The sequence below is a fragment of the Uloborus diversus genome, chromosome 1 (assembly GCF_026930045.1).
Source record: "Uloborus diversus isolate 005 chromosome 1, Udiv.v.3.1, whole genome shotgun sequence".
Taxonomy (NCBI): domain Eukaryota; kingdom Metazoa; phylum Arthropoda; class Arachnida; order Araneae; family Uloboridae; genus Uloborus; species Uloborus diversus.
In genome coordinates, this window is record NC_072731.1 from 72715707 (window position 1) to 72741568 (window position 25862).

At 33.7% G+C, this 25862-nt stretch overlaps 1 protein-coding gene across 1 annotated transcript; it reads left to right on the plus strand.

Annotated features, from left to right (window-relative positions):
- The first annotated feature begins 23036 nt into the window (after positions 1–23036).
- Positions 23037–23516, plus strand: LOC129225947 (V-type proton ATPase 16 kDa proteolipid subunit c-like). The gene has a single exon (XM_054860543.1). It carries the CDS (start codon positions 23040–23042, stop codon positions 23514–23516), a length of 477 nt encoding a protein of 158 aa, XP_054716518.1. The 5' UTR covers positions 23037–23039.
- Positions 23517–25862: the final 2346 nt, after the last annotated feature.

The window sequence follows — 25862 nt, forward strand, 5'->3', positions numbered from 1 at the left end:
TTTTGCACAAATGAAAAAATACTATGCCAAATTAAAACTACGAGTTTCAACCAGTAAATCTTTAATTATTTATTCTAATACGATATAAAACATTAAAATTATTATCAACTTCATTAGTTAGAAATCATTTTCTTCTCCTCTGCTTTCGGCTGGAAAAAAAAAAACATTTTGTCTACGTTCGAAAAATTACACTTAAAAAACGGACTCAGTTCAACTGGTTTTGGTTTTGAATTTTAAGTGTTCGATTAAAAGAAAAACAAGTGCGGGCTTTTAAGCCGTACAGGTTAAAGAAGCCTGCCATGGGAAAATGTTGAATATTCAAAAATTAAAACACTTATTTTTTCAACCGAAATTATTACTTCTCTAGAATGTTTTTTTCAATCGCTACGTGAGATCTTCTTCATTCTTTAATCAAATTCCATGTTTTACGAATAATTTTAAATCGTATCATGCTGGCTAATGACAAAACATAGACGCATAATCTTATTACTTTTTTCGGCAAAAAACTTTTTTACTGTGTTTTATTACGCATTACTTCAATGAATAGCATTCGAAAAGGAAGGCACAGTTGCTAGGTTTGTTGGAGCGTCGTACTGTTCATCAGAATGGCGCCAGTTCGAATCCGTGCTACTAAATATATCTTTAATGTTTCTTTTTTTTTCGTCAGATGCTCACATGGGCAGGACTGTATTTGCCACAACCTGTTTTTTCACATGCAAAATTACTAATTTTTCACGTGTCACTCAGCCACACTTTTAATGATATTTATATTTGCATTGAAAATACGTACAACCAAAAGGGGAGCGATGATCAAATTATCACAACGTTATATTTAACGAGGTTTTGTTACTGATATCTTCAAATTACATGCCTTCTCTTTTGCGCTTACTTTTTTCGTTTTTTCTTCATAATAATCTTTCTTTGAAATTTTTAAAGAGCGAAATGCCTTATGAAACGATTCGAAGTACAGTGCGGAGTTCCGCACGGGTCGACTAGTTATATATTTATTCTTGTTATTAATCGAACGTTGGCCACATACGATTAACCTTCTATGAGCAGTTCAGCGCCTCTAAATCAAAACCTATCGGTTTATTTGTGTTGCAGGAATTTTTATCTCACTAAAAAATTTATAGCCACTCTGCTGAATTTTAAGAAACCGGGGGGGGGGGCAGATAGATAAAGCGTTGCATTCAAGACTGAAGAGTCATAGTTTCGGTACTAGCCGGTTGAAGATGTTCTTTCAATAGACGTTGACTGGTGCACGTGAAATCAACAGTGGTTTAAAAGTATACGTGTTCCCTAACAAATCAATGTCTCTGAGAGTAGTGAAGCAGGGTTGTTCGGCTTTTGTTCTGGATCTACAAATATACTGTTGGTACCTGTTGGTAGTATTTACCGAGAGTTGTTTGAGCAAAGACAGACGGCACTATCATCCCTGCTATTTTCATCAGACAGAAACCACGAAGAAGTCTGCCTTTAACGGGTATAGAGCAAGAGGCCGTGATCGCCAGACCTAAGTCATAGTATAAAAGGACCAACACTTTTCAGCGTAAGAACATTACAGCAGGTAAGAAAGATTCGCTGTTATATAAGCTGCGTCGCATTCGAAGAATTGGAGTCGGGAGTTAGTAACTTTCCCTCTAACTCCACAATTCTGGCAAAAACATTTACACTTTGAATTCATTTCATTTTGATTCAATCATATTTATCTCTCGACTTCGTCAATGTTAGTGTACGAGATATAGTACTCTGAGATTATTTAATTTATGACTTCTTTTTTTTCTGTTATTAGCAATACTTTTGGGATGACTTCTTTCATGCATTTTTTTTTTCTTTTCTAGACTTTTACGGGAAAGTAGGATAAAACTGACTGTTCGACTGTCTCAATGTTCCTTAAAAAAAAAAAAAAGACTCAAAAATTACCCGTTACTAAAACATCGTTTCCATGTGACTGGTTATTTTCTTATATTACTGATGCTGCATTTTAAACACACACAAAACCTGACGGGTTAACAAGTTATCCTCATCTTATACATATAAAATCTGAGTATCTATCTATCTATCTATCTATGTCCAAGCTTCTTCTCCCGAACGACAGTGAACTGACCATCGAACCAGGTATCGATGGATTCGTCATCTTCCCGTCTTCATGTTTGGCTATTTAACATAATCCTCCGATAATAATTAGCGGAGATATCAATTAAAAACTATTAATTATGACTCTTAGATTTCAAAATCAAATCCCTATTTTTCGAAGGCTTTCCTCCATTCAAATTATTATTCAGTGCTTCATCTCAACTTTCCATAACAATGCTTTTATTAAAATGTATAGCGGGTGAAGAAAATCATTGAGATGAAAGATCTGTTGCCATTTTTTTTCTCGAATATGAACAGGTAAAATTCTTGTTTTTATTTTGAGGCTTTTCCTGTAATCAGGGGATTTAAAATGTTTACTTTTTGGGGTTTTCCGCAATCTGCCGCAAAATTTCAGTGACTTTTTTTTTTTTTGGTTCAAGCCTGATTGTTAAATACGCGTCACATGACATAACTTTCATTTTCGAGGAGGATCGTGCACGTCGTAAAGTAAATGAGTGATTTACAAGTTATTTGAGTTCTTTGAGGGTTTGTACCTGGAAAACGGATTGATGTAATTCTTGTACGACCATGTGGATAGAATCCCATCCAAATATTTATCTGAGTGGTATGTTGCATTAATAAACACCCGGGCAACGCCGGGTAGTAGACTATTTTATGTAAAAAGCGGATTGTTATTGTGCATAAATATTTCCGATATAGTCTATCAGATGTAATTCAGTTTAACGTGAGTAAAGATTATAGTTGATAATGCATATATTTTCCCCTTTTGTGCTGACTGAAAATGTACTCATAACTTGTATCATTGATAACGATTATTAACGTTGATGAGGTGTTTTGGCAAAAATATGTTTTACTGGTGTTTTGCAAACCTTGCTTTACGCGCATTTATTTATTCCTTAACGCGTTAGAAACTAGTGTCAGTGTACTACAAAAGCATCAACTGGACTGCTCTTACATTTTTTAGGTAGCCCGTGCAACGCCGGGCACGCAGCTAGTCTTATACATATAAAATCTGAGTATCTATCTATCTATCTATCTATCTATGTCCAAGCTTCTTCTCCCCGAACGACAGTGAACTGACCATCGAACCGGGTATCGATGGATTCGTCATCTTCCCGTCTTCATGTTTGGCTATTTAACATAATCCTCCGATAATAATTAGCGGAGATATCAATTAAAAAATTATTAATTATGACTCTTAGATTTCAAAATAAAATCCATATTTTTCGAAGGCTTTCCTCCATTCAAATTATTATTCAGTGCTTCAACTCAACTTTCCGGATGAACGCTTTTATTAAAATTTACAGCGTGAAGAAAATCATTGAGATGAAAGATCTGTTGCCATTTCTTTTTCTCGAATATGAACAGGTAAAATTCTTGTTTTTGTTTTGAGGCTTTTCCTGTAATCAGGGGATTTAAAATGTTTACTTTATGGGGGTTTTCCGCAATCTGCCACAAAATTTCACTGACTTTTTTTTTTTTTTTTGGTTTAAGCCTGAGTGTTGAACTCGCGTCACTTGACATAACTTTTATTTTCGAGGTGGACCGTGCACGTCGTAAAGTAAATGAGTGATTTACAAGTTATTTGAGTTCTTTGAGGGGTTTGTACCTGGAAAACGGATTGATGTAATTCTTGTACGACCATGTGGATAGAATCCATCCAAATATTTATCTGAGTGGTATGTTGCATTAATAAACACCCGGGCAACGCCGGGTATTAGACTATTTTATGTAAAAAGCGGATTGTTATTGTGCATAAATATTTCCGATATAGTCTATCAGATGTAATTCAGTTTAACGTGAGTAAAGATTATAGTTGATAATGCATATATTTTTCCCTTTTGTGCTGACTGAAAATGTACTCATAACTTGTATCATTGATAACGATTATTAACGTTGATGAGGTGTTTTGGCAAAAATATGTTTTACTGGTGTTTTGCAAACCTTGCTTTACGCGCATTTATTTATTCCTTAACGCGTTAGAAACTAGTGTCAGTGTACTACAAAAGCATCAACTGGACTGCTCTTACATTTTTTAGGTAGCCCGTGCAACGCCGGGCACGCAGCTAGTCTTATACATATAAAATCTGAGTATCTATCTATCTATCTATGTCCAAGCTTCTTCTCCCGAACGACAGTGAACTGACCATCGAACCAGGTATCGATGGATTCGTCATCTTCCCGTCTTCATGTTTGGCTATTTAACATAATCCTCCGATAATAATTAGCGGAGATATCGATTAAAAATTATTAATTATGACTCTTAGATTTCAAAATAAAATCCATATTTTTCGAAGGCTTTCGTCCATTCAAATTATTATTCAGTGCTTCAACTCAACTTTCCGGATGAACGCTTTTATTAAAATTTACAGCGTGAAGAAAATCATTGAAAAGAAAGATCTGTTGCCATTTCTTTTTCTCGAATATGAACAGGTAAAATTCTTGTTTTTGTTTCGAGGCTTTTCCTGTAATCAGGGGATTTAAATTGTTTACTTTTTTGGGGGGGTTTTCCGCAATCTGCCGCAAAATTTTTCTGTTTTTTTTTATATTTTTGTTCAAGCCTGATTGTTAAATACGCGTCACATGACATAACTTTCATTTTCGAGGAGGACCGTGCACGTCGTAAAGTAAATGAGTGATTTACAAGTTATTTGAGTTCTTTGAGGGTTTGTACCTGGAAAACGGATTGATGTAATTCTTGTACGACCATGTGGATAGAATCCATCCAAATATTTATCTGAGTGGTATGTTGCATTAATAAACACCCGGGCAACGCCGGGTAGTAGACTATTTTATGTAAAAAAGCGGATTGTTATTGTGCATAAATATTTCCGATATAGTCTATCAGATGTAATTCAGTTTAACGTGAGTAAAGATTATAGTTGATAATGCATATATTTTCCCCTTTTGTGCTGACTGAAAATGTACTCATAACTTGTATCACTGATAACGATTATTAACGTTGATGAGGTGTTTTTGGCAAAAATATGTTTTACTGGTGTTTTGCAAACCTTGCTTTACGCGCATTTATTTATTCCTTAACGCGTTAGAAACTAGTGTCAGTGTACTACAAAAGCATCAACTGGACTGCTCTTACATTTTTTAGGTAGCCCGTGCAACGCTGGGCACGCAGCTAGTATATATAATAACCGATGATCGAGTAATGCGCGTGTTTCAACAATAAAATCGCCCCACGGCATGATAATTTGATGATATCTTCTGGTAATGTTTCACATGCGGGGGAAGGCTTTATTGTAACAAGGCTGAACTCGATCCGGTAACTTAACTGCTTTACTGGTAAGACTCATTTCAGGGAATAAAGAAACGAAAAAATGATCAATAATGAACGCTATCTACTGGAGTTTAGGGTTCATCCACTGGAGTTAGGGTTACAGTGTCAACTATCAAAATATCACCAAACAGGCAAAGGCTTCACTCAAATGTAGAAGACTAGAAGTAATTTTCACTTTTCATACCTTGTCGGGCGACTTTCTAGTCTATTTAATATTGCTTGCTCATATTATAATAAATACTTTATTATTGCCAATATTAAAGTTACAGGCACTTTTCTACGGTTAAAAGTGTTTCAGTTCAAACACATTCTTAGAAACATAGAACTATTCCCAGAAACAGATGTGTCAAGAAATAAATCCGTAACGACGAAGTAAACTGCATCAAAGAAATGTGGAAGTGTTTTAAAAAAACTATTTTTAAAAAGCAAGTCTTTTTTCAAGTAAACTCCAATTTATGGTTTCAGTACTTTAACCTTGAGCATAAAAAATGCCAATTCTATGATCCTGATTCATAAAAGAATTGATTATGAAATTCTAAAACTTATTTATTGATTTTTATGACTATTTACAAGTGAAATTGAATATCAAATCAAGGAATCGTGTGAGCTTCTTTTAAAATTCTAAGAAAAACAAAAGCATTCACTGAAAAAGCTATTCAAATTCTAAACTAATCTTCTATTTTTATAAAATTTAGAAACGCGAGTTTAATACTAGTCCCTTCCTTTAAATGGCTATATTCAAACAAAACTAAAATGGAAAAAAAAAATAATAATAAACGTGAAACTGTGCAACCTCGCTATTGTATTCAAGCGTTCTTTTGGAATCAAACATAAAAAGATTTTGATGCATTTGGGCTTTTGTTTGGCTTCTTTAGATATTTTCTTGTACATAATTCGGTTTTCAAGAGTAGTACAGTAAAAATAGGGGTCGGACCCAAACATCCAAAAAAAAAAAAAGTTAAACCTGGTGCAAATTGTTTATTACCTTCCCAATAAGAACAGGTAAGAAGTCCCACCCCATTGTGCGTCGGGTTTTGGAATGGGGGGCATCTAAAAATTGCTGTTTTGAATATTTTCCCAGAATTTTTAGAGTAAATTTAAAGTGAGAATATTATGTTATACTAAATTTTAAAGCATGAAATTAAAGGCATTTGACCCCCAAGAGGGATGACATAAACCACCAATGCAACAGAGCTCCCCTATCCCCGTAAAACGAAGCAGTACCCCCGAACCCCTCTCCATACATTTCATATGGAAACATTATTTTATGCTAAGAAAATTGCTAGAAATCAAGTGTGTCCATTCTCCAAGAGCGATGGTGCACCCCCTCTCAAAGCTACAGCACCCCCCCCCCCTTCTGCCAAATAAAATAAATCCTCAACCCCCCCCCCCCCTTTTATTTCAAGTAGAAGTATTATTTCATGCAAATCTAAAATGCATTAAATCAGGACTGTCCACCCCATAAGAACAGTAGCTCACGTCCCCAAAACGAAATTATGTACTAAAATATTATCCTTCTCCCCACCCCCTCTGATGGTGCACATTTTATTAAATGGTCATAAAAATAGCGCTGAACTGTTTTTTGTTTTCAAATGATTTCTCCTAAGCTTGTAACAAAAAGTCTTCGTTATCAAGATGTTGCATGTAATTGAGTACTTCAGTCCCTCATTCAGACTTTTCAAACATTTACTATATCCAATGAACCCCTCAGAACAAGCACAAGATTTGAGACGCAGAAAGTCTTCTAGAGCAGAAGGCTTGGCTGTTGTAATAGGACGCAGATTATATTTTTGTGGTGCTTTCTTTGCACCCATCAAAAATGACACTAGCTTTCCCATACTTACAAGTGACCTATACACTGCATTGCTGGCTATTTCCTTGAAGCCTACATATCATTACCAAAAATATGATCAAGCAGTATCTTCCATCTATTACAAATGAGGCAGTGAGAAGCAAAGGGATGTAAGTGGCAAAATTAAAAATTTGGAGATAACCAGTACAAATGGTTGGTGAACCTCTCCTCTGTCTTGAGGCAAGAAATGGTACTAGTAAACCTGGTAGTTGCTTCTATACAGCATGATTTAGAAAAGAAAATCAATGAAAGCCTACCTAGGATCTTATCTTTAAACGCGTTTTATTCACAACTTGAAAATGTCCACTTACATCCCTTTGCTTCTCACTGCCTCATATATGACACCAGCTGTTCGTTCTGTGATGTTTGATGAACCTTTTGCTTCAGATAATAGTACTTTAACGATACAGGATTTCTTTCCTCCTGAAACCAGATTCATCGAATACTGATGGAGGATCAGCGCATAACTCGTACCAGAAGTTCTTAGCAACTTGTTATTCCATCTTTACTGTTCATACTATTCGGTGTAAAAGATGGTTTGGGCTTACACATCTTTACAGATAGTTACTACTCTCGTAACAGAAGCTAAAGACATAACTGCTTACCTCCTTTACAAAGAAATGCCACAAAATTGTTTGCCTTCAATATCCTTTGATGTTACTACCCGAACGTTAAAGGTCTCATCGCAACTCTCCTTATCATCAGCGAGCAATACCACTACTTCTGGGGGCTTTAGAAACGGATTGTGATTTCCAAACTGAGAGACAAAAAGGTGTAAATATTTAGCATTCTATTGTTGTATTGCTCATTGCTCTCGTCAAGACTTGTTCTATCGTTGAATCACTACAGGTTCTAGACCACCTGAATTTGTCACTGCGTTAGATCGTTGGATAGCTGATGTTTGATGTCATCAAATTTTTTTTATCGCTTAATGTACTCAAAAGTTTCAGATAGTGTTGCAAGTATATGTCCGCATATTTAGCATAATTCATATAACCAGCTGCGTAAAAGAGAGGTAGTTGGTGTTTGCAAATGAGAACCCCCACCGACTTAGAGGGTGCAGAATTGCAGCATTGCCCGTCTTACTATTGGCAATTCCGGTTTGTTCCACGCTTACGGTGATGGCAAAAGATTGTAGAAAAGTTGAAGTAAGTTAATCAAGAAGAAGTAGGGAAACTTTGGTCAATTTGGACTTTTTTTATGCTGCACAGGAATTTTGTTCTCCAGCGCTCTAAACAATTTAATAACTCCAGTCACAAATAATTTGGTTACTGAGCTGGCTTAGATCTTTTAGAATTATCATTCTGACATTACCATATCATTGTGAGGCATTTTGTACTTCGTGAACTTCACTGCAATAGTTGATTTTAAAATGTAAATTCGGGTATGGAGATGGGTATGCAGAAACCTTTCGCTATATCACGCCTCATTGTATCACTTAATCGGACGTATCGTGCTTTTTCACTGGCTCCTTAAACTGAATAAGTTCAAAACTCGTTGCTTTAAATTTGAAACCACTGAAATAGTAAAAATAACACATATCTCAGGAAACTACCCCGCCCCACTTTTAGTCAGAGAACAGGGCAAAAATGTCTTCTATTGTTCCGGATTGCTGCAGTTTAAATTGGAACTTTGTATTCCGGGCTCACCCGATTGAAATATTTTTGGTTTGAACAATTTTTCGTTCAATTTTGAGCAACAGTTCAAAAGAAAAAAAAAACTTTATAATATTGCCTACGGAGAAATTTAAGGCAAATATAGAATCTGAACTCAAAGACGGATTTACTTCAAAGAAACTATGTTAGAAATAGCCCTTGATGAAAAACATGTATGGGAAATATCATTTTGATTTGAAAATTTTTTTTGTTCAGTTTCACACAGTTCAAAAAAAAAAAAAAAAAATGCCATTTGTGCCTGCTGGAAAATTAAGGCAAATATAGATTCAATGACGGATTTACTTCAAACAAACTATGTAGGAAATAGCCTTCGATGAAGAATAAGTATAGAAAAAATATTTTGATTTGTACAATTTTTTGTTGAGTTTTGAACTGTTCAAAAACCTTTAAAATTTGTGCCTACGGGGAAACTTTAGGTCAATATAAATCGTGAACTCAAAAGTGGCTTTGCTTCAAACAAACTTTGTTCGAAAAAACTCTTGATGCAATAAAAAAAATAATAAATATGTGCAGCTAAAAATACTGTAATTTTTTGCTTTCACTTCAAAAGTAAATAATATATGTTTCTTGAATTTTAGCAGAGGAATTTGGAACGACATTATTAGAGCGAGTTCAAGTTATTCTGCTTCAGCTATTCTGAATGTATTCATTAACAAACTTAAGGGAGAATGTGTACGGCCCACAGTAGTTCAAGGGCGGAAAAATAGCCATTTTTAAGTTTTAAGATAAAAAATATTTCTTGCCGTAATTACTTAGCATTTGAGTTGTAGAACTTACTCCATAAGAGTTTTTTGAGAAAAAAAATTTGTTTTTACAAAAATAAGCCCAGATTGTTGAACAATTATGTTTTTACTTTTTTCGGACGTACGCCTTATACTTCAGTTTTAATTCATTCGTTCAATAAGGAGGACTAAAATTTAATAAAAGTCATTTCTGATAGGTTTTTCACACTTATAGGATGCATATTACATTGTAGTTAAAAATTAAAAATTCATCAAAATTGAAAACTACATGAAATAAAAAACATTATTTTCTTAAAAATATAATGAAAAGTATTGTGGAATATACTTTTATCGGCGGCATCCGGTGGGCTAAAGTTTACATACATCAATAGTTTAATCCTTCCTGTAAATAAACAACAACATTTTAGCTGCGACCACCTGCGACTGCAGTCGTGGCAGATGTTTTTGTTTGATCTTCGCTATTTACGAATACCAATATAATAAGTTAGAAAATAACTTGTAGCGATATGACGGGGGTAAATTGCTTTTTTATCAAAGAAATTGGTCATCCAATTTGACATGCTCCAGACTAACGTATGTCACAATTTCACTACCTTTCAGGAGAGCCTAAAAACGTTTGTTTACTGTTTCCGAAAGTTGGGGCTTTTGAAACATTCATCAATAAATATAGAGGATTTTTTAAAACAGATTTACGTTGTTATGGCTTAATGCGGAGCATTATTCTACAAGCAATGCAGTAGTAACCTGAAAATAACAATTTTCGGACCCGTTTGGCTTTAAAGAAGGTACATATGAGAAAGAAATTTTTAAAACCCATACAGAATTCTATATAAAAAGTTAAATAACCATTCTGTTCGCAAAACAATGAAATTAGAAAATCATTAGACGTTTGAAATTTCTGATTTCCTTTTCGAAATCATTCTAGTATAAAGCTGTTCTCAGTTTGTCAACATTGCCAGAAAATATTGTTCGAGGGTATCAATTACAATATACATGCAATGCATGCGTGTGGCATACGACAGATTTAATTTATATTTTTCACTAAAAACAGAAATGAATTTGAACTGCACAGAAACCCCGATTTCACGTTTCTCAGAGGCCTGAATCAAACATAAAATACATAAAATTGGGAAAACGTCAATTCAAACCCAAAAACATAAAATATGGGAAAACGTAAAATACGGGAAATGTATAAAAAGCAAAAATCAGATAAGAAAACAAAAATAGTAATAAAAGTTGCTACGATGACTCTTATAAAATGTAAAAATACGATATTTTACGAAAAGAACATTATTATACACACCACTTTAGATTATTCTAACACATTAAGTAACGAATTCGGGCGTTTAGGTTGAAAATAGTCAGTAATATTGAGTCATTGAATCCAAAGTAAATACAGCATCTTCTAAAGTTTTTTTTTCTGATCTTTATGATAAAGAAAACAGTTTTTCACTATATTATTAAGCTCTTAAATGCAGTATTGAAAGAAGAAACGAGTTGTGTTTCCTCTTCTTCTTGTTCAACTTCATTGGCGGCCGAAAAGTTCATAAGGTAAGCTACGGATGGAGCAGACGCGTTTCTGTTTTCATGGATTAACTTTCAACAGAGTGGATTATGTTTAAAAATGCACAGAGGGAAACACTTTTCTTAATTTTAAAACATTTTTTCTCTTCTTTTTTTTAACTGCCAAGGAAAGACGTAAAATGCGGGAAATTCATAAATAATAAACTTTCCATCCGGGTTAAATTAATATTATTAGTGTACGGAAAAACTGGGACCTGATGATAAAAAACGTAAAATGTGGGGAAAACGTAGATTCGAGGGACGTAAAATCGGGGTTTCACAGTGAATACGATCAGCAAGCATGGAGATAAATATTACCATGCAACAATTTTAACAATTTTCCAAAGCATTTTTTGAGAATATTCAAAGTTATTGAATTTTTTCCGCTTTTTCGTCGTTTCGAACCACTGTGCGGCCGTATCTTTAAGAAACTGATTATTTATTATAATAAGAACAATAAATTTCAGACGTGTCATATAAATGCAATAGTATATGCTTTTGTCTTATGGGAACTTTTTAGACGACGTCTTTTTATTGTTAGCACCCTAACTACACCTACAACATTGCGATGAATTTAAAATTCGGTAAACAATTCAAGGATAGGAAGCTCCTAATTTTGTAACTAAACTGAGCAGCTGTCTGGTGCTTTGCCAGTGGAAAATATCACTGGAATAACATTTCTTTGTATCACTGATTTACTTCTATGTCCTCTGGTTTCTATATGAGAGTAGAAAAGTAAAAATTAGGAATTAATCGGGACTTGCTTTTACTGCCTCAAATTATAGCTTTTTTTTTTCATTTTAAACCAATAAAATCGTCGTTAGCAAATGATTCAACTGTATCTTAGCTAAAATAAATACGAGTAATATGAGGAAAAACTTATACTATATATTTCCTTTCCTTGTTAGTGATAGCCAGTAGCAGTTACTTCTATTTTTAAACTATGTTTTATTTTTATGTTTTAACCAGTCATCGTCAAATGTAGTGAAAATAAAAGCTCAATTGCAAAATGAATGAATTTTCAGTTAAAGAAAATAATCGGAGAGTTCAGTATTAAATTGCATGGCTCATCAAACACATTTTTTTCAAATGTAACTGGATTTTAGAAATAAATTTAATTTAAATCGATAAAATAAGCGCATCAAAACTCTCTTTATAGCTCGATTTGCAGTGTGATGTTTAATGCAACATCATACTGGTAAAAATTATTTTTTATTCTACTGTGTTACTGAATAGCTGTAAAACAGATGTCCAAGTATCAGAGGGCGAAATGTTTGTGCCAAAAGTTACGTCACTTGCTTACACAAAATGTTGGAATCAGACTTTTTTTTTTTTTCAAAAGAAAACAAATAAGCAAGCTTGTACAATGAACAAACGCACAATAGATGACAAAAAATGCAAAAAAATAAGAATGAAAATTTTGCAGTTACTGCCTTTACCTGCTCACGGCAAAAATAAAGTCGATTCTGAGGGACGGGAGCCTTTTCTATAAACAATAAGCCCAACGAGTAGGGTCCTATTGCAATGCGTGATTGAGAAAAACTTAACTTGAATTCAAGATGTCAAATTCATTTTTCCCCAAAATAATTTGTTTAAAAATTCTACTACCAGGCGACACATTTTATTTTTCTGAAAAAGTATTTTTAACATATACTTGCCGGTAAGGTAAAGATAGAAGCTATGAGTGTGAGACGTAAATTGTGAGATATTGAACCAGCCTTTGAACTTCTACTTTTGATATACAATTATATATGTGGTTAATTAAGAGTTTTTCAAAGCTAACTTATGCTCACTAAGAATTAGTTGATTTATTGCAATCATTTTGTATTTCGCCTTATCAGTGTTTGTACTTAGACGTTTGGAAAATACATTTTATTTATTTATTTTTTTTAATCATGAAAAAGTCATCATAGAAAAAATTCTAATAACCTAAAGAATGTGTATCACTTCGTGAATACTCTTCTTATGAGTTCATCTATTTTTAGCAATAGCAGCATAACAGAAAAATCCTTATTATATCTCAATATAGGCAGAAGAAAAATACAAATCTAAATGCATGTAAATCAAAAAAGAAAATAAGTTATAAAAAATGTCAAAATTCAAATACTTCCATGCAGTACAAAAAGATCTCGGGCGGAAAGAATATCTTGAATGGCATACGGTAGATTGATACTCATTAAAATAATTCTATTTTTCAAAAGTAAATAACGGCGATATAATGCCTAAATGAAAATTATCATTACTAGTAACACGGAAACATTAATTTCTTATCTCTACATTTTAATGAGCTGTGAATGCTCAAGTTTTTAATCAAAAGCACGTACTAGTTTGAATTACATACCTCTTTGCTTCAAACAAATTTAGATGTTTTTGAATAACTCAAAGCATTTGTGCTAGATCTGCAAATCTGTTTTGCTGTATTTTTATGGTATTTTAATGATGTTTCCTTTCAGATTATCTTTGTTATTTTTCTCATTATTTGTCTTGTTATTTGTACCGTATGTTTGAAATTTTAGAAACCACCGCTTGTTATAGCTTTCAAAAGAAGCATTATATTGAACTTTCTTTGCCAGAATTTGTTCAGTTTTGGCTTCATTATGTTCATGATTTCTAATAAAACAAGCTGCAAATTTGAAGTCAAGTACCATTTTCTCGCTTTTTTTGTTCATGAATATAAAAGAATTTTAGCGTTCAAGTAGAAATTTGTAAAACACTCAGAACTGCATTTCGTGGACTGCAAGAAAGAGAGAAAAAATTACATTTTTTTTTTGTTTACAATGCTGAAAAACTTCAAAAAGAAATCTTGTTGGAAAATGATAATAAGTAATTTTTATGACACGTGCTAAGAAACCTTCCTGAAAAGAATTTTTAAGAAATAAAAAGCTTAAACAAAATTAAATTCCTTCTATTATAATAGTGATCAGCTTTTTAATTCGATAACACAATTACGCTTTAGCAGATCGTTTTATAATCGACGGAAAATTTATTTTACTATTTGGCAGCTATTAAATATGAAGAAACGTCGTGAGACCATTACCTTTTTACTTGAAATTACTGAATTTTAGATGCTCCAACAATGAAATAATGCCTACACATATGCTAAGACTCAATTTTCATTGTTGGTGACGTTAGAGCGCTACTCGATCAGTAATGTTGGTTATTATGTATATAGGAGTACTACTGAATGAATTATCTTAGATTTCGAAATATTGAATTATAAAAATCAATATAACCTTTGTTCAATCAACATAGTGTGTGCGTTTTTCAACAATATTTATAAAATTGAAGTTAAACTTTTTCTATGGCGTAATGCCTACTTTTAAAAAGTTTCAAAACTAATTTCGTTTTATTTTACTCATTGTAAAGTTTTACCTTCCTTTTTAAAATGTCTACTTTAGAGTTTTCTCATTTCGCTAACTTACCTTATCATGGGACGCAAGAGCGTCCCGCCCCGCCAAGGAAACCAAACGTCAGCAATTAACAGAAGCAAATCCACCGCCAAAGAAGCAAGATAATAAAAACGACCAAAAACAAGATTACACGACAGAACAAATTGGGGTTTTTCACCCCTCTGTATCTAAGCCCCATGAAAACCCCCGGAGTTGATTTTTAGTACACTCAATCTCTAGTGGCCCCTGACGCCGAAAACCAAAATACAATCCCCAGGACCATCAGGGGAAAGAGGTATTAAAGTTATTAAATCGCTGTTCAAAAAAGTTTTCGCTTTCTTTGACAGGGGCTACAGCCCAGACGAAAAAAGGAATCAAGCTGAAATTTCGCACACACATTCCTTGTGCCCTACTGATGTGCCTTTTGTGCCATTTGACCCCCTCCCCTTCCCCCCTCGTTTTTACCCCCCAAATTGTACCTTCCCGGGGTTCTATCACAGCCCCCCGGCAGAGCCGTATCCAGAGGGGGGGCCTGACGGGCCCGCCCCCCCCCGAAACCCAAAACTTTTTGTACCGTAAAACAAAAGGTTTTTTTAAATTTTTTTTTTAATTCCTAATGCCAAAAAAGGAAAATAACGAAGTTTTTTTTTATTCTTAATTTTGCTACTATTCAAAATTTATAATATTTTGAAGAAATACAGAAAAAGCAGTTCTAGTTCTCATTAGCCGCTAGGCACACTTGAAATTTAGACTTTTAATTAGGACTTCCTGCTCGCTTTCCCGTTTCAATTCAGGGCAGTCCAGGGTTAAGGCAGGCCCTTTGTCAGTTTGTTGTTTTCCAAGTCTACCAAACTGACTTCTGTGCACTTCCTCCTCCAGGGGCATGCACAGAAATTTTGGGGCTGTCACAAATGTCTTTTTTGTGCCCCCTCCATATTGTTTACCCATATTTTCAACCCTAGGTTTAAAAATATTGGGCCCATTTAAGCTCGGGCCCGGGTCAAGTGTCCCTTCTCCCCTGTGTGCACGACCCTGCCCTCCTCTCCCTAGAACTTTTATAAAACTTACATTGTACTGATTTCGAACCGGGGACTCCCCAAAGGCTGGGCCTCTAGTTTCCGATTAGGCGAGTATCTTGTTACCAAGATGTGCCAAATTTAGCTCCTTGATACATCCTGAGTAAAAAATGCAAAAATCACGATTCTCGCGTTTCTGTAGCATAATTTTCAAGATCATTTTTGTGACTGATATGTTTCATGCCTTGCATTTATTTAATGCCGAATTCAGTATCATGGGAGTTCTTTTGTTATTGCTTGTTTTTTTTTTCTTACCTCTACTGCATAATGTTAATACCTTAAGTATGAGAAAAAAAATAACACTTACTCTACTTTCTTCCATTTTCTGCACTACTTGTGATTGAAAAAAAAAAGTTTGTTTCGAGAAATATTTCGTTGCATTTATTTTTTTAACTTAAAACGGGTGTGTCTTACAAAGTTATAATCATTTTGTAAGACTGTGCAATCAACTTCTGAAAAGTGTAAATAAAGAGCTTCAAATAATTTCAACTGTTCGAGAGTCTTTGAAAATTATTTAAGTTTTTGAAATTCCTTGAAAAGTTCTTCAATTTTGTATCTTATCAAGAAAATAAAGTATGAATTGTCCAAGTGGCCAGAATATTACTCTTTTGTTCTTATTTTCTGAATGTCTACGCCATTTCTTTTAAATTATTTTGTAGAATTTTCATAATGTAGGGCATTAAAGGAAAAAAAATGGGAGTAGGGTTAGTGATCAAAAACGAACTTCACTAAAAGCCGATATGAGCAGATGACGGGGTGCTTCTCCTTTCTCCTCTCTTGTTTTTCCTCTCTGTCCATTAATTTCCATGATTTGACGAGCAAGCAATTTTTATTTTGTTTGATCTTGATTTGCAAAAGAATGTATAACTTTTGAAAGACTTTGTTTGCCTATTTTTTTTTCATATTTTTGTAGTCTCAATTACCTAATATAAGGCCTCAAAATACAGATTTTTTTTTTCAAAAATTTCTCGGGGGAAAACCCCCGGACCCCCTGAAATTATGGATGTTCTACATCCGACTTAAAGGGACACTCTCCTGTTATCCTTACTACTACAAGCTGAATAAGAAAAATAATAAGAAATTAAAATAAAATAACAACAGTTCAAACAGTGGAATCATTAAAAATCGAGACAAAAAGTCTTCTATGATAACATTTTTATGCGTTTGGTGTGTCTATGTATACTATATGTGTGTGCGTGTTAGGGAAATGTGCTAATCCGGTCCCCTCCCGAAAAAAATTTCTGGATACGGCCTTGCCCCCCGGGGGACTACGGTAATGATTTTTTGTATACATATTCTTGGGGGACCATTGAGTACATATACAAAAATTCAACCCCCAGGGACATCATGGGCCGGAATATTTAAAGTTTGAAAATCACTAATTTCCCCTAAATTCATGTGTACTTACACTCAGCTTATAGGGTTTGTTAATCTCTGACTGCAATTGCAATGCTAGAACAGATCTAAGATCTAACAATTATTCAAAAGTTGTCTTTGGAAATGAAATTCAATCAAGACTAATAAAACATATCCAACAATTGCAACTAGACGTTAAATCGCGGATATCACAAATTTGCCACAGCGACTGCGCATGCGCGCAGTAGAAAGCCCAATGAGCTACGTTGTTTGTTTATACTTAAGCAGAGAAACAAATTAATGAATGAGATTAGAAAGCAGTCCTCCCCCCCCACCCCAAGTCTTGCCGATACGAAATTTCCTTCCCCCTGTTTTTCAGTTTTGATATATTTATGGAGGGAAGAAATTTTAAATGTCGGCGCGGAACTGGGGTTAAACTATTACAACATTTTACGTGACAAATTATATGAAACTACGCATAAGAATATGGCACATATAACTTTTTAATTGAAAGCGAAAAATAGCACTTTTGTATTGGTTTGCTTATTTTCTAAATTAATGCATTTTTCACAAACAACACATAATGAAATGAAAATATATGAAATACGTGTGTGGATATCCGTGCTTTGCAGTAATTTGTTTGCTGAAAAATTTTTTGCAATTAATTTAAGCAAGACTTTTAATGAGCTTAGTCCGCGCGCAACATGCGCATTCCATTCGCTATGGCAAGTTTGGGATACCCGCGATTTGACATCGAGTAAAATTGTATAGATCTTCTGACACATTCACATTTAAAATATTTTTAAAAGTGAAGTGGTTGCTTGGTGAGCAAAAAGCTTCTCGCCAAACAAGATAAACAATTTAAAAGATCTATCCATATTTCTGAGGAGTTGAAGGTGGGAGGAGGTTCTAATGGAAGTAGCTGTGATGATAAAGGAGAAGAGGGAGGATGGTAGTTTGGCAGATACTTGGCGGGCAAACTAGATATCATAACTTTTTATGGCTGAGGGTTTTTGGGTTAAGGATGCAGGTTTTCTTTTTTTGTGCGGAAAAGTTAAAGGTTTCCTTGGCGGAGAAATTTTTACAACAGGGTTGTTTTTGATGAGATACTTCACTTACTTCAACATACAAATCAACTCATCAAATCATCCAAGCAATAAAAAAAGTTTTTCTACTGCATTTACATTCTTTGAAAAATAAAGTTTAAAAAGTTCGCCAACATGCCTCGACTTCCTTGAATATTTCAATAAAATTTTATGCACATAGTATTTGTTTATTAATATAGCTCATATGGCTTGAGTTGCCGTGGCTTTTTGTTTTCCCAAAAAAAGATATTTTCAGCAAAAGTCGTGAATGCAAAATTTCCACCCTTACGACATTAACTGGACTTTAGAAAATATGTTAATATAGTAATCAAATAACTGTGACGTTAAGCGCAAATGCTAAAACCGAATGTTTAAAAAAATAAGTAAACGTATTAAAAACGTTTATTTTTTTTAAAACAATCTAGTGCACTACATCCACTATGATGAACTATTTTCCTCATATTTCAGGAAGCATTTTGTTGTTGTAATCACTGTGACTAGCATGAGACTTAGAATAGATATGTGGAAAAATTAAAAGCTGAACTATGTTGAAAAAAAAGAAAAAAATCCATACGGATATCTTCTGTATGCTAAATAAAAATATGAAACTATTTACTCAAAGTGACGGGAATTAGCAAGACAGCGGAAACATAATGAACAATTAGCATCCCAGCTTTTAAAAACTGTTTGCAACTACCACAGCGTTTCGATAAGTTGAAATAGTTGTTTTTTGTATTATTTACATTACATTTATTTGATTGCATTAGTGAAAAAATCATTAACTAGCAATAAAACTAAAAATAGTTTTGTAAAAGAAAAAAAATATCACCAAAAAAAGTCTGCTATTCAAATAAATTTCTAAAATATAATTATCACCTCAATTTTCTCTTTTGTTTTCACAAACCAACAGTATTGGATTTAACATTTGAATAAGCTAACAATTTTCAACTTCGTTTACATACATATTTTTATAATGCTCTAATTTCTTTGACAATACCTCTAAAGATATTTAACTTTCGCTCTTTTCTCGGAATTTCTGAAGAAACTTCTACTTTGATCAGCTGTCTAGACTTTTCTTGTTTTCCAAGAAAATTTCCCAGTCTTTCAACTTTCCGTAATCATCACTAATAATAAAACCAGCCATATTATTTTGTTCATTAAAACTATTCTTACTTTTATGAGAAAACTTTTATAATACATAATTTTATCAAATATCTAAAGATAAATATATGAATGCTTTCATACTATTTTTTTTTTCTTATTCACATTTAATGTACTTTGAAAATTGTTCTCGAAATGGAGAAGGTTTTGAAATTGAAAAGAAGGAAAAAGAAAGATAAGTAGTGAATCAAACTAATTAATAAATAATACATACATGTTTAGATAAATAAAATACAAACTCCAAATTTTTATGTCCGAAGTAACTTGGCAACTTCTGACCCGATGTCGTTGAAAGCTTTACAGTTTGTCTAGGTCGGTACTGGAAAGGTTTATAGTACGTTTCGAAATAAAAAGATGAACAGGTCTTACTTTTGTTAGAATTTAAATTTTTTTAACCAAAAATGAATGTTTCTAATGGAAATAGTATCAACTGAAATTTGGTTTTATTGGAAAGAGTGGAAAAAATACATCTTTAGAACATTTTCCCCCTTACGGTAAAAAAGAACGGAGGTGAAGGGAAAGGGGGAAAATATCATAATCATTTTAATAAGGAAAAAACCATTTTTTTCTCGACATTTGCATCGTTGCCGTTTTATTTACTATGTTTAATTCTACATTTTAAGTTTATTTCACATTCAAAAACCAGACTAGTCTTGATTTTTAGACTGATAGTGGCACGTGTTTTCACCAAAACAGGAAGTTAATATCTTCCGTAGAATAAAGCATGGTTTATCTTGAGTTTTAAACAGTTATATTGCGACGCATTTTCGTCAAGTACCGTTGTCAACATGATATATTTTGCTGAAAAGAAAAAAAAAAAGCAGTTGATTCATTACCCTACATGCAATAGTTGCACATAATTTAGGATTGAATCGCAACCATTTTGGAAACTATAAATCACCAGAAAAAGTTGCATACGAATAGTTTTGTCTTGTACCAGATTAAAAATTATTGACTTTCTTTAATAGACCATAGAGGCCTGTCGTTTCAACGTTTTAAAGCACAACATCTTCTTTAAAACGTATACCCTTCTTAGCCCTTACGTATTACTCAGATATCCCTGAACTTCGACGAACTTACGGGAAGTTTTCAATTACTGAGACTCTTGGCAGTTTTTCCAATCGTCACCAAGTGTTTTGACGTCAAAGACTGTGTACTAATGCTTTACGGCGACCAGCAATGCTGATTCATGTGGTCTATCGTGGTGTTTAATGTTAAACGAAACATTTATCCTGAAACCTTCCAAAACTACTGATCTTTTTTATTCGGTGTTATGAATGATTGTTAGAAATTTGAAGAGAAGTAGTCGTAAATAGGTTTCTTTAAATAGATGCAAATTTCGTACTAATTAAATAAGCAAGTTGGAATGATGACAGCAATTTTTGGTTTGTAATTGTCTTTCATTTCCCTTATTTTCCCATAGTATCTAGATAAAATTTAAACACTATAATTAAATTTTATATTTGTTCTGCCCGCGAGACTCATCTAAACATGAGGTACACACGGCCCGCGAAAAAAAAAAGGTTGGGTACATCCAATCTAGAACGATTTGTACTTTGGTTGCAACACAAACAACTGACCATCCACTGCACGTAGTGAAACCCACAGGACTGACCGTCTAGTCTGCCTGTATAATGCTAAGCATACCGAATGCCAAGTGCCCTCTTTCGATCACTGGGAAACTCACCGCCGAAAAAAAGGAGTTCCTAACCACTTATAAATACCGTACCAATAGTATAGCTGGCATGCCTTGGTCAGGATTCAACCTCGGATTCATAATTCGAGAGCATTGTCAAAGATCACTGTGCTCTGCCACTTCAGCCACTGGAGTCATGAAACTCTTAATTGGCAAATCGGCGAAACAACAGGAAATAATTTCAAACAAAGGAACTGCGCGATATTTATAGTGCTAGAAAGTTATTTTCATGAGTTAATTTTCCTAATTCCTTCTATTATCTAAACATTCATGCAAAACTAAAAAGAAGCACAGAAGCTTAACTTCCATGAGCTCTTAAACACAATGGGGATCTTGCTAAATATCGCTTAACTGACACTAGGTTCGACATCTCAGTTTCTGGTGTCACATTTGTCAGACTTGACGATACATCGTCCAGTAGTTGTCTACGTATGAAGATACGTCAGTTTGCTTTGAAATTGGCACAAAAAACGAAGAAAAAAGTCTTTTGAAACATCCGATTGCAACTAAAGATGGAGATACACAACTGGATTCTACACAGAAACTATATACAAAATTTCTTTGTATGGCTTACCTTTTCTGCTTTATGTGCTAAACATACGTACTTATACGTCTGTACAAACGCAGTTACAGACGCTTTTTGTGCTTTCTGTCATAAGATTTCGCTTTGCTTGTGTTGCTTGTTTATATTTAGGCTGAGCTAGAATCCCAACAAATTAATGAATGCGATTAGGAAATTTTCACAGCGATTTCGTAATCTTTATACATAAAGGACTAATCTCTGTCCGGATGTCCGGGGTAAACTTCAAAACTACTGGAGGGATTTTAACCATTTTTTCACCATAGATAGCTACATTATCGGGGAACAACTTAGGCTATAATTTATTGCTAAAAGACTTAGTTTAAAAACGTCGTGGTCGAAAACAGTAAATGTCGTGTAATTCCCACATCAAATGGTTAAAGATTAAACCCATTGTTTCGAAAATTCTTTGCCTTACAACAGCAATATTAAAAGTTAATCATAATGAAAGTTTTGAATCAAGGCCTCTCCGGAGCAAACAAGAGTTTAAAGTCATTTAAACATTAACTCTACTTTTTGCACACTTAAGGAAACATAGTAGAGAGCTTTTTTTTTTCTTTTCTTTTGGTGTGTGTGCGTACTATTTAAATAAATAAAGCGCCTGGTTTTTTTTTAGTGATCTTCGTTTTTGTTAGTTCATATTTTGCAGATTCTTCAAATTTTTATATTTTTAAATTCGTGCTTTCTTTTCTAAATGAATATTCGTTCGTTCATAATACTTATTGCTATTTTACTTTTATGGGTAAGGAAGAAGCTCGATTTTTAATCACGTCAAAGCGGTGTGTTTTGTGTTCTTTCAGTTAAAACAGAAAACGAAAGCAAGTAGCGATTGTTTCTCACATGTATTACTGAACCAGGCAACGCCGGGTATTTTTGCTAGTATATTATATAAAACTACGGATATGAATAACTGATAATCTTTATAATGTAAAGAAAAAAATGAAACTTTAATATTTATTGGTTTGGAAATATACAAGTTTGGATATAACGTAAAACACGTTGTGTACTTCAAAAATGATTGGAATATGAGTCCGTCTTTTGCAAAAAATTTACGATATGTGTAAACAGTTTAGTATTATACATTTTTTTTTTTAATTGGGGGTTCGGCTTTGTATTAGAAGTGATGCTGCAATTCTAGTACGCTCTTCTGGGGTTAAAAATTTGGTCCTGAAAAGGGCCTTTGTTTGATAGAAAAATCAGAATCCATTAATTATTAAGACGCAAAAGTCAATCTTTACCGGGGCCTAAAAACTAAATCAGAGAAAGCTTTGTGATTTCTAATTTTTATCTGTTGCCATCTCATATTTATTAACAAATTTAAAATGCTAGCTGACAAAATCTTGCTAAAATTAATTACTGTCCGCACGCAAGCGCAGTTGAAATGGCAAATCTGTGATAACCGGGATTTAACGTCGAGTAATTTTCTGCTTGGTTTTAGCCATTTTCTTTTGCGCTTTTCTAAACTTGACTTTGATGGATAAGAAAGACGCCATTTACGGACCCTTTTTTGGTGTTTTTGGAGCCTCTGCAGGAATGATCTTAAGTGCTTTTGGTGCCGCATATGGCACTTGGAAAGCAGGATCAGCAATTTCAGCTGCCACGGTAATAGCCCCACATGTAATAATGAAAACACTGATTCCCGTGGTAATGAGCAGCATCATTGCTATTTATGGGCTCATTGCTTCAATTTTGATCATCGATGGCATTAAACCTTCGGTTGAAGGATATACGATGTACACTGGATTTCTCCATCTCGGATCTGGTTTAACAGTCGGCGTAACAGGCCTTGGAGCTGGATATGCACTTGGTATTGCTGGAGAAGCAGGAGTGAGAGCTGTAGCTCAAGAATCCAGTATTTATGTAGGTTTCTTACTCATCCTCATCTTCGCAGAAGTTCTGGGACTATATGGTCTGATTGTAGCTCTTATTCTTACAACAAAGATTATATAATGCTTGTTCTTGGTCAACTATTTTCATCTCTTTGTTCTAATAGTAATATATTACTATAAATTATACATATTTAGAGACATTCACTTGTGAATGTCGTTGGCGACATTCGGAATCTCGCTAAACTTTCGTTTGCCAACTATAACAGTTGTTAGAGGAAACAGATTTCCAGACCGTATACCAGTCTATTTAAGAACCAAATTGAAATTTCTATCGCCAGAAAATTTGGAATGATTTCGAAGAACATCGGAAATCTTCACACCTTCCGAACCAAAACGAGTAAAAGGATTTATTGCAATACTCTAAACCTCCTTAAAGTTTCGATCACCGTTTTATAGTCATTGCCATTAAAAACCGATTTCCTGACTGTTTACTAAGCAGGATAGGTCACTGAATTTTAATTTCATCGTTGTTTGGTACTTTTCTGATTTCCCGTATTTAGGGATTATTTTTCATTTCATTCACTGCCGCCATTGTTAATGCAAAGATACTACTTGTTTGGCGATACCATACTTTACTTTGTCTTTTTTAATGAATTTTTAAGCAAAACAAGCATTTTTACAAGATTAAAATTTCCATTAAACGAAAATTAATCCACCAAGAAATCAAACTAAGCCATTAAATGTAAAATAACTCGTGAAAGAAAAAACAAGCCACTAACTAACGAAAAAGTTCGATTAAAATAATCCGCGGAAAATACAATTAGCCATTAATGAATATTCATATTTCCACTAAAGTGTGAAATCTGAAAAAGAGGGGCAAAGGTAGTGGCCACGAAACGTGGGGTTTTTAAGGGGTCTAAGGACCTTTAAACTTCAAAATTTTCGATTTTCTGGAAAAAATATATGTTATGCACAGTTTAATTCTGAACAATTTGATACCTTATTTATTACTATACGCCAAAAACTTTTCGAGTTATTGTAAAAATGTAACGAGTATCCAAAATTTTGGGTAAAAAATATTTATTTTTAAATATTAACTTTAATGTTTTAGTTGAAATTTAGATTCAGATCGTTAAGATGTATCAGACAAACATTAATCAATGTTTTTCTCTATATAACAATATTATCATTCGCTTTTTACGCCAATGTTGACTTCTTCGGCGGCTGCTTAAAAAAAATTGTCGATGGTGTTAATCAATCTTTTTCTCTATACATCAATATTAACATTTGCCTTTTTACGCAAGGGTTGCCGCCATCGGCGGCCGCTTAATAAAATTTTGTGTTGAAGAAAGTATTTTCTAGATCTCCCGTTATGTCCTTTGGAATATTTTTCAGGGAGGGGGAGGGAAGGCACAAAAGGCATACTCTTCATGCATCTTTTGTCGGAAAATAACAAAAAGCATTTCCACTTTTATGTGAAAGCATTGTTTTTTCAAAGTCATGGTGTGTGTGGGGGGGTGGGGGGCTATTGATCACCCGTTGAAGTTCCTCTATTTCTTACTGTCGATTTACTGTATCCACCTCTATATTTGTCCACCTTTCTTTCTCTCTATCTACCTCTGATAGTAATTAACAATCCTTTTTATATATAAAAAAAAAACATTTTTTGCCCACTTAATTATCATCTCTCTATCTACCAAACATAACCACCAGTCCCTACAAAAATCATGCAAAAAACCGCGGGCTTTATTTATTTACTTAAAATTACACGCAAAAAAAAGGCTCTATGTTACCTGTAGTGTCCAAAAAGCAGCGCTTGCAAAAGTTTAAAAAAATCACCGCTTTTATTGAATTAAAATGCGCAAAAATATTTGACCAAAAATAAATATAGCAAACAGTCCAGAAAAAAAAAAGTTAGAAAAATAAAGATCTGGGAGAAATCTCTGAACGTTAAAAAAAAAAAGTGAAGAGAAAGCAAACGATATCAGTTAGGTCACGTGATGAGGAAGTGCGGAACTCGGCCGGCAATGCTTACAGATCGCGTCGTGTTCTGCATTTAAAAAACTGTAAAAAAAAAAAAAAAAACTTTTGCGTATTTTAAAAACTTTTTTCTTCTGAAGGGGGTGGAATGTTTTTACTATTATTAACTAAAATTTTGGAATTGAGGGCTCAATACTTTTTGCAGGATGAGTTTCGAAAAAAACTAAACCCAGAAAAAAATGCAAAATAAAAGTTTTTTCAAAAATTTATAAAAAATACAAAAATTGCTCCATCTTCAAAAATTTTTCCTTCATCATATTTAAAATTAAATTTACACCATAGTACAAAAAATATTTGTGTGGTGCGATTGGTTCGGGGTCTGTGAGGTGAAAAGTGCAAAAAAACGCATAAAACATTAAATAACTTTTTTTCTATTAAAAATATCAAAAATCGTAGCCCGAGGTGCACATCTTTCAGCAAAAACTGC

What these genes read in the sequence shown, in the direction of transcription:
- LOC129225947 (XM_054860543.1), top strand. Translation starts at nt 23,040, where the DNA reads ATGGATAAGAAAGACGCCATTTACGGACCCTTTTTTGGTGTTTTTGGA.